Source organism: Hyalella azteca, unplaced genomic scaffold, assembly GCF_000764305.2.
Source record: "Hyalella azteca isolate HAZT.00-mixed unplaced genomic scaffold, Hazt_2.0.2 contig9044, whole genome shotgun sequence".
NCBI lineage: Eukaryota > Metazoa > Arthropoda > Malacostraca > Amphipoda > Hyalellidae > Hyalella > Hyalella azteca.
The window spans coordinates 22,873-33,269 of NW_025939124.1; the positions used below are offsets into that span (position 1 = coordinate 22,873).

At 36.6% G+C, this 10,397-nt stretch overlaps 1 protein-coding gene across 1 annotated transcript; it reads left to right on the plus strand.

The window, feature by feature from the left end:
* The first annotated feature begins 1,303 nt into the window (after window positions 1–1,303).
* On the plus strand, window positions 1,304–9,913 carry LOC108665179 (telomerase RNA component interacting RNase). Its single transcript, XM_018151910.2, has 3 exons — window positions 1,304–1,869; window positions 4,296–4,373; window positions 4,745–9,913. Exons 1-3 carry the CDS (start codon window positions 1,549–1,551, stop codon window positions 4,847–4,849), a joined length of 504 nt encoding a protein of 167 aa, XP_018007399.1. The 5' UTR covers window positions 1,304–1,548; the 3' UTR covers window positions 4,850–9,913.
* Window positions 9,914–10,397: the final 484 nt, after the last annotated feature.

Consider the following 10,397-nt stretch of genomic DNA (forward strand, 5'->3'; position numbering starts at 1 on the left):
GGCCTATTGCGCTCCGGCGCTGTGAAGCAGTGGCTGTGTTGTGCAAAGCGGATTTACTGTTAGCCGTAGTTACCCACAGCTCATTGATCTGAGGCTATGTGTAGATATTGCATGCTGATGGTTGGCGTTGGGCCCAGGGCCTGTTTACGAGTCAATTTTGTTACCCACGGCTGCGCTCCCAAATATCGATTATAAGATTTGTAGAAGACAGACAAGCAAACAAACAAGAAGTGAAGTTAAAGAGAAGTGTTGTAAAAAATCATATAAAAATGAAATTTTATTTTCAAACAAAAATTTTGTACGGGAATTTAAACTAAACGATGCATAACAGCTTTTTTCGGAATTTTGAAGAGAGAGTCAACGGGAGTTTTTATTTCTTTTTGGGGGTGTTCAATGTCGAATGACGTTTGAAACGGTCCATCATTCATTAACGTACATTATCTCTCTCATAATGAACAGGATTTGGATTAACGGAGTTCGGGATGATGTGATTTCTAAAATTGCAGTGTCTATCAATCCAAGAGCAAATCCGAGTTAACAATGCTACCGACCGGTAGTATATTATAAAATATTGCCTAAAAACCAAAGGAACAATAGGCCGGCCAAAATCATTCGAATCTGTGAAGAAAGGTTTTAGGTTTATATCCTGGGTTTAGTTCTTTAAATTGACTATACATGAGTTTATATGTTTTTGAAGTGATGATGAGGTTGGTATTCGAAACTTTTGAAATGAGAAATTTGTGTTCGGCGCAAGCGCAATGCCGACAATCCCCGTCGTCTCGTATACATATAGCTACATTTCTTCAATCAATAGCACTCGTCATAAGCAGGAAATTTCTGTTATCTCTGGTCCGCACATTTGATTGTATATGGCGTTTTTACCAAAACTAAATATAAATAAAAAGAGGCAGCAGATGATGGCATAAAGCGGTAATAATAATAATCAAACTACAGTATAGAGTTGGATGGCCTGCTTCCTGAGGCGACCGACGCAGGAGCTTGAAAGAAGAAATGCGTGTTTAAAATTGGTTAGATTTTTCAATTTACAAAGAAAATGCGTGTTTTCCCAACTTTATTTCCATTTCTTATTTGGAAGAATTTAATCCGAATTTGACTTAGGAAATGCAATGTGTTCTCCACGTGAGCTAAATGAAAAATATATATATAAATATCAGAATGAATAAAAAAATGCACATTCATTAGAATATCTAAAGCAGGTATCACAGTATTTACTCGCCCTATTGGGTATAACTGTACATTGTGTGAACTGAAGTATTCAGAACTTCAGAAGTATAAGTGAAATAGTAATGTGAGCCTGTGAAGTCTTTACAGTGAAGTACACTCAGTAGTTAGTAACTTAGTACCTCAAGTACTGTTACAGCCAGACGTGAGTCGACCGCGAAACTCGGCAGACGTCGTACGTACTCTTTCATCTCTGATCATCTCTGAAGACTCTGCGGTAGTGCGGTATTTGCAATTTTGTCAGTGTTTCGAGAGAAAACAGTCAGAAAGTTAAAAGACAGTTGCATTTGCAGTTACTGGATTACAATGGCTGACGATTCAAGAAGTTCTGCAGAGAGTAGTGATTCAGAGTCAAGCTGTGACGAAGAAAGGAACCAAGTAGATGAAACGCAGTCAGCGAGCAATGTATTTAAGAATGATGGATCATTCTTGGAAATGTTTAAAAAAATGCAGGATAAAAAAGTACAAGAAGAATGTAAATTGCCACAGTCTGTGGTGAAAGAAGAATCAAAAGATACAACTCATACAAGCAGTGTTCAATCTGAAGTTTTGAAGGCCAGCAGCTGTGAACCTAGTTCTCAGTCTGCGTCAACATCTGCAACTGCAAGGAAACCTTTCTTGAGTTGTGTAAGATAATTTTCTGATTAGTAACTTTAATCATTAGTCATTTTATTGCTTACGCCTTACACCTTACATTATATTAGTATACTAAAGGTTCCTCAAAGGCTTTAACATGAAAGTTTGTCACCAATCACCAATTCACCATTACCTGATAGCCTACCGACCTACTAATCCAAAATCTGACCCAAAATCACTGCCTGCCAAAATGACCCTTGAGATTTGAGTTTGTAGGTAATTGCCCTTTAAAGTGACTTGTTTTGAGGAGTTTATTTAGGATTAAGAGAATTCAAGTTTTCTAATGGATTTGTTCAAATTTGTAACAATCTTGGAAACTGTCATTATATATACCTAATTAAAAATCACATTTACCTGGAACTGGAAGTCTGGAATACGAATACCTATTAGGTACCTAACTTTGGAAATGCCAAATTTTAGTTGAATGGATAGAACTATAGTCTATACAAGCATTTCTTGAGTTTGACCATCATACTTTCCAAGCAATGTCTGTTGTACTTAAGCTGTGTTATTATTTTCTTATAACATCTTGGTTATACCTTATACAAATTTTTTGCCAAGTAATTGTTGACTGATTAGCTGTAAAATTTCAAATATAGATAAAGTCTGAATTTAGAGCTGCATGATTTTACTTACCCAATTTCTCTGAGATGCTTTATTGCATAATAATGCATATAATGGCAAACAGATATGGTGGCAACTGGCAAATGAGACATTTTTTATAAAAACATTAAAAAAATTATTCATTTTTAGTTCTATGAATATGTAGTTCATAGTTTAAAATTGTTTTTAATATCCATCTATAATAATGCTGGTATCCATGATTTTTCACAAGTCCACTCAGCACTCATGCCTCATGGTAATAGCCATGAGGCATGAGTGCTGAGTAATAGCATAGGATGCCAAATAAAAAGCCTAAGCCTCTGCTTTACAATGATGCAAACAAATTGTCAAGCATAGTGGCAAATTGGAGATTTTTTATAATTGATTCAGTTCTAACTACCTTATCTACTCAAGATTTAAACAAATATCTTATGTATGATAATGCTGGTATCCATTATACTTCATTGATCTAAGTCATCTAACTATTGGATGCAAAAATGAACTTCATGGAGCATCTTGAAGACTATCAGCATGGCCACTATGTCATCAAAATTTCAAAATGAATAGCATTTGAGGCTGCAGAATCATGAGAGAGAAGTATATAAATTTTGGCTTGTTTTGTGGTGGGTATTGGGTATCATACCTGTCATTACCTGATACTTGTCCAGCTGTCCTTGATGAGGTATCATACCCGAAACCTGTCCATAAATTCACCTCTTAGAATTTTATATTGCAATGCTGAGTATCATAGTGACAAAACAGACATTTTTTAGACTCTTCCTCTGGTTCATTTTCTAGTTCTATAAGTAGACCAGTAAAGTTTCATGGCTAGTTGGCTACAATCATGATACTTGACAATCTTTGGTTTGCCACTATGCCAAATAGGCAGTAAAAACTGAGGAGCAAGGTTGAATTAATGAGTAGAATACATGAGTCAGTGAACAAATCTAGGATTACTTTGCATGTGTTGTGTGTATCTTTACTTGTTAGAACATGACTATTTTTTAAGCAATACATTGAGTGGAACACTTGCATCTGATTCCAATCTTGACTTCCACCCTGCTGCATTGTGCATGGAACTTGTGGAACTATTGCTCAAAACAATTGATGGTTTGTCATGCATTTTTATATTATCTGTATATGTTATTGTTACAAAATCAACATATTTGAATTTATAGTACTTCAGATTATTTCAAGGAAGGTAAGTAAAGTTGATCCCTCTCCCACAGATGGTGGGGATTGCCAGCTACTCGACATCTCTGGCGCTTCATCCAACAGTTCCTGAAGGCGTATAGTGGCTGCAAACTCAAGCATCTGTTGCTATGATTGCATATGATGCAACTTAGTTCAGCTGCCCCAGGAATCACAGTGGCTTTTTGCTTCCATCATCATTGTGTTTTTAGTTTCATTTCACCCAGCCAATTGTGCTATTAAGATTAAATTCTTAGGCATTATTTATTATCACTGTAAAGCATGAAAATTTATGTGCTAAAACATTAAAATGAGAAAATAGAATGGTAATTCTAAAAATTCAACTTTGAAATCTACTTGGTTTGTTTTGAAGCCAATACATACATTTTAACATGAGAGGTGATTCATCACTCATGTTTTGTGGTGAATATTCTGATTACATTTCATGGGATTGTATTAATGAAATAAATTCTCTCCAATCTTTGATATCTCTGATCTAATTATCTGTTCTCATTCAAACTTGTGTGAATGAAACTGATGTTGATGGAAGCAAAAAGAGAAATTCCACTGCTGTGTTGTGTTCCATCTTGCCTGTTGATCTAATGGCATTGAGCTCTGCGCAGGTGGGCAAGAGGCGCGGTGGTCGCATCTTACCTACAGGCATTGTCAAGAAGGCTAAGAAATCCCAGGATGGGGCTCAGGTAAGCTCAGGCCTCTAAATTATTAATAATGAATTCATGAATTTACAAGGTTGAAAGATGTGGGGAATACTACATATATTCATCCCTTGATTGCTTCATTTAATCTTACTTTTACTTATTGAGCTAAACATGCTCTAATTAAATTCACTCACTAATGAAATCCTTGCTAATCAATCATTAACATGGGTTCTGAGTTCCTAATTTTAATTCATCCATCAGTCTTCATTAAATTTCAAGTAGATTGTATGTTCAAACCATGTATGTTCAATTTACGAAAACTGTGTATACCTCTTTGGTAATTTTAGTGTATTGCTGTATTACTCTTGAGCTGAGCTGCCAATATGTTTCTAATACAAGCAAGTATATGACAGGAAGCTGAGCCTAATGATGCCTGGTCTCGTTATCTGAGTGAGGTGCGCAAGTACAGGGAACAGTCCTGCGAAGAAGAGGGAAAACGACGTCCCCTTGTCAAGTGAAACTTCCGTCTTGTCAAGTGAAACTTCCGTCATACCTGAGGGTTGCATTTAATGGATCTATGAGATTTTGATCAATTAATTGTTTCTGTTAAACACTATTTAGTATTATTCATCATCTGGGAATAGAAAAACTCCAATGAAGCCTAAATGTTACTGCATCTGAAGATGGATTTGAAAACTAGATGAATTTACTCAAAATCATGGACTGGATCATGGTGTACGATTAAGTCCACTGACAACATAGTGGAACACAAGTTAATGGTCATGTTGTGGTGTGGTTAGCAACCTGAGCAATTCCTATCACCTATCGTGTGATGACATTTGCTTAAGCCACATAATTTTTGCTATGAGGAACAGATTTGAGGTCTGTAAATTGCTGCAATTACTATTTTGAAATAAGCAATGCAATCATTTTACGAAATTGACTGATAAAAAAGTTTTTACGGCAATGTTGATGAAGTGATAAATTGGATGAATTTATCCTCATGAGTTGCATTATGGTGGCAATGTTTATTTGCCGAATATAATAACAAATTTAGTGTTCCTGCTTCTTGTCACAGATAAACTCCCTGCTGCTTCACCTAGTTTTATCTGGTGTCTCAGAGGCACTAATAAATCATGTTGACATACGGCATTGGCTCCTTCGACTAAATAGGTGTTGAATCATCTCAGGATGAATGTTGCTCCTCTGAAAACTTGTTTGTTAAATCTTAATGTACTAAATATTGGGTGAATCTAAGTTTATGTACTTACCTCATTTGAGATTTCATTTTAATTAAATTGCACTCTATTGCTGGTTTAATTTAATAATAAACAACGATCTAAACCACTATTCTGAATTAATTAAACGTTCACTATGATGAATGTGGACTCAAGAAGATTAGTTCATGATGAAGTTTTTTCTGGCATTACCAAGGTCATTACTTGAGAAGTAAATTTCTACAAAATTATAAATCAATTTGTTGAAATAAGCTGCATTTGTGCTTAGTCAAACTAAAATTAATTTTCCTTGGTGTTTGCACTTCTCATCTTATTGATGCAACCAGCAACATTTTCCATGTAATTGCCACCCTTTTATGTCGTAGGAGTGTGGCCTTTTTGTTTCAAGTTGGACTGTGTTCCTGTTTCATCAAGTCATAGGTTTTCATTACCTTTGGTTCAGCAGGGATACTTGAAAAAAACGTTCTTAACTACTGCTGCCATCCTTTTCTTTGAGCATTATCATAAATTTCCAGATTATTCACGTCTCCCATGCAGTTCACAAGCAGTACTACCGTAGTTGATCATCAGGCATGGAATGCCTAGTGTAATAAGATTGAGATTTGCTCTTGGAAGAAATAAGGTTCCTCTTTGTTCACCTTCTTGTTACTCACTCATCTTTCATGTCCAATTTTATTCATCCACTCATTTCATTTGCATATTTTCTTAAAGCCTTCTAGTTATTTTTTCAAAAAGAGATATCTCTCTCGTGTCTCGTTCATTTGCTCTCCAGATACCTGATACTATATTTTAATCTTGTATTTACATAATACCTCTCTGAGTCCTCTAACTTGCCTAAATAATACAAGCTCCCAAGTTTTCAAACAGTTGTTGACTCAGTCTCAGTTTTTTTCTGTCACTCTTTTGTCCAGGTACACTTTCTCTTGACATTGACTCTCCCAATTAGGTCATTCATTGCAAACATACCTTATATTCATATCGTACCGAAACCTTAATGTTACTCACCAAGCCTGCTGATACCCTCCATTTTATTATTGCTAGCACAGAAATTTTGTCATATATGTTAGCAAGGACAATTTTGTTGTTCTTTAATCATTTTAATTGCCTACCTTTGGCTGCAGAATTTTAGTTTTCATTGTGCACGTAACTCATTTACAGACTGCATTGAATCTATTCATCAATTTAATTATTGCCTTCATTTACCATACTTATCAAATTTTCATGGAGTCTCTCTTTCTCTTATCAGTTCCTTTTCCAGTCATTCTAACACTGCTTCTATATTCATCTCCCATTCAACTAGGATCTTTGTGTTCTAGAGTCTCTGTATTTCTCAAGGTCGAAACAACTCATTCACAACACTGATGTCCTCCAAAAATAATTCAACTCTTTACTCTGTCATCGCTTCTTTTTCACACACCTTAATGATGTATTGTTGACTCCTGTAATTTATTTACCACTTGGGAAGACATTTAATCAAATTTGACGTATTTTATACCTATCAATATTTTTTTTAATATGCTCTGGTCTCACTTGATAGAAGGTTCCTCAGGCTCTTCCCTCTGTTGATTTACTGATGATATCCATGCCAGCTTGCTCTCCTGCTTATATTTGTTACTCTTACGTCTCTTATATCCTCTGTTCTTCCGTTGGTACCTCTTATCATTTATAACTCTTGGGTATGTTTGCCAATTTTGCCTGGTAGTATTTTGAGACAGCACCTCTCATTTTCTTCCTACATTTCGTTTTCCCTACTATTCCATAACATATTCACCTTCTATTCCATTAACAATATTTTTTCTTAACTTTCTCCTCCTCTCTATCATTTTTAAAATACTGGTCATTACTAAAGTGCGCTTTATTTCTTAATGTCTGCCTCACGTCCGCCTCGTTCAACTCCACGTTTTCCATTTATCCCTAACTCAAAAGTTGCTCTCTTAATTCACTAGTTCGCTAAAATTGCGTTGTATGCCTAAGTATGTCACCGAACACAACAATCTTCTCATTGTAATGGCCATCTATCTCTTTATTAATTGCCTTGTATGCCTTTTTATGTCACCAAGCCCCATAATCTTCTCTTTGTAATGGTCATCAATCACTTTATTAATTGACTTGTATGCCTTTGTATGTCACTAAGCCCCATAATCTTCTCATTGTAATGGTCATCCATCACTCTATTAATTACCTTGTATGCCTGTATATGTCACCGAACGCTGCATAAAAAATATTTTGCTAGCGTTAAAAAAAATTCACGTCGCATCCGGTAGTTGAAAAAAAAGTTCAAATTATGGGTAGTATTCACTTTAATCCTGAAAGACTAAAACATTCAGTTATACATGTCAATATCTCAAAAAATAAACAGAAAAAATGTACTAGAACATTCGGCACGGCCACCTTTGTTTTTCCACCCTAACCTCTCTCAACCCTCCATTCCTCAATACCCCACTCTTATCATCCTCCTCCTCTCCCTCAACCTTCAACGTTTTCCGATCATCTCTACACACTCTCAAACATAGCTACAGTTGCTCCTCATACAGACACACAATTATTACCATCCACTCTTCGTTTGTTCTCTCAGAGTGCCCTTTATGGGGCACTTCTCACCTTTATGTTTCACGTATACATCTTTCGTGCCCAAAATTCATCGTCCATTCGCTCCAGTCTCACTTTATATCTCAAAACTTATCTCATTCTTCTCTCCTTAAAGGTACTCCATCCCATGTGCCCTCTCAGGGCCTCCGCCGCAGTCCACCTGGGGGGCTCCTAGTGCCAATCTCACCACTCTATTCTGTACCAATTCCAGTTTATCTGGCTCACCATCACTCTATGCTACCACGTCCAATCAATACTGAAACTGCTACTGTTACTTGCTCAAACTTTTGCTGCACTTCCAAATATATACCTAAATATTGATTCGCCTTCCTTAAATTCTCGTCCTTTTGTTCTCTCACATCCCTCCTGGTCCACACACACCCCTAAGTACCTACAATCATTTGTCCTAACTATCTCATTCCCTCCCAAAAGCGTCACTCTGCTCATACCCTCAGCCGGTCCATTCACAACAGGTATTTGGCTCTTCACCGCACTGAATTGCACATTGAAGTCAATCCCATACCCGGTTCCATAGTCCGTCATAAAAAGAGAGCATACTTTCACTCATCACAGCATCATCGTCATACAGAAGCATCTGTATGCTGATAGCCGTCTCTTCTGTGTTAAGGTTCAAGAGAAGCGGAGACTGCATAAATCCTTGTCGTACGCCCCTCCTGCTCCTCACCTAGTCCGTCTCCTCATCTCCCAGTCTATATTTTGCTCTAGTTTTCACATACGTACGGTGCTTCTTACGAGCCTCACAGGTTTTTTTCAGTCATTCCAATTTTTTCTAGTGCTTGACGCAGAAGTTCTCTATCAACCCGGTCATGCGTTTTTGTTATGCACAGAAAATCCAAGCATAGTTTCTCTTTCTTTTCATTCTCCCGATCAGCACATTCACAACAAATATATTATCTTCAGTTACATCTAAAACCATTTAGCTCTTCACCAAGCTCTCTCTCGTTCCTCATACATCTTTGCATTCGCTCATTCATTACCGCACAAAAAATCTTACCACTGGTGTCAGTAAATGCAATCTGTCTGTAATTCTTAAGTTCCTTCTTGCTCTTGTGGCCTCCCTTGTGTAACACGGTAACCCGGCTTTCATTCCACGCATCAGGTACACGTCAGTTGTCCTACAACATTAAATAATCAGTCAGTCTGCCATTGCACTCTCACCTCAATACTTGTACATCTCGTATGGTATCTCGTCCATTCCAGCTGTCTTATTATTCAGTATTTCTACCTCTCGTTTCACTTCATCATTTGTAATTTCTTCATCTGTGCCACTCGGAGATCTTTACATTCTAATGAAACAACGTTTTCGCCCAAATAAGGCATTCATCCCACCAATATCTTCCTAATCTGTTGTTTTTTCTACTCCTTTTCGTTTTCCTTCTTTTACATTCAGTTGGTCAATTTCACTACATACATCAATTGTCATCTTACGAGTTGACAATCCACACGTTTTCCAAAACACGACTCTTATCACTGGATTGTTTCATATTCACAGCACGTGTTTTATTTCGGCATTCTCTTTATCGTCGCTTTGGGAAATTAATAACTGCTGCAGTCATGTTTCTGCTTGTGCATCCTTTGTGCTCTCGGAATATAATACCTGTTTTACATGCGTGTTTATCCGTGAAACACTCGTATTGAAATGCTGCAAAGCTTATTCGACTCTCCAAATTTGGTAGAATAGTCCTTATGAAGGAAATTTAACGCCTGACATGCTATAAAAGGGCCCATATGTTACTTGTGTTTAATTTTCCCATTATGTGAAACCTGTACAAGTGTACAGCTGATGAAAATTAAACTAAATCCAGCATCTACTGTGATATGATAATTAATCTGAGCAGTATGAGAGGTGTTACACACATACCGGTCTTCTGTGGGTATATCCGCTTGAACCATAAGCTCCAGCCCAAAAATTTATATTTCAAATTCAGAAGTTTTCAAAATGCATACTTATTGTTGATAAATCTTACTACCGAATGCTCTTCAAATATTTTGTTCTAATTAACTTTGTGTGCCGATTATGTTGAATTGACTTTCCGCGATGATGAAACGACTTTCCGACGAATTTGATGAAACTTTAGGAAAAGATATACTAGAAACTAAATCTATCTATGGACAAAGGTGACTAGGAACTTTATAAATAATTAATACAACGTTTAAATTGTTACTTATTCCTCGGAGAAAACTGTATGCAGATAATACGTTAAATCTAAGTCACACA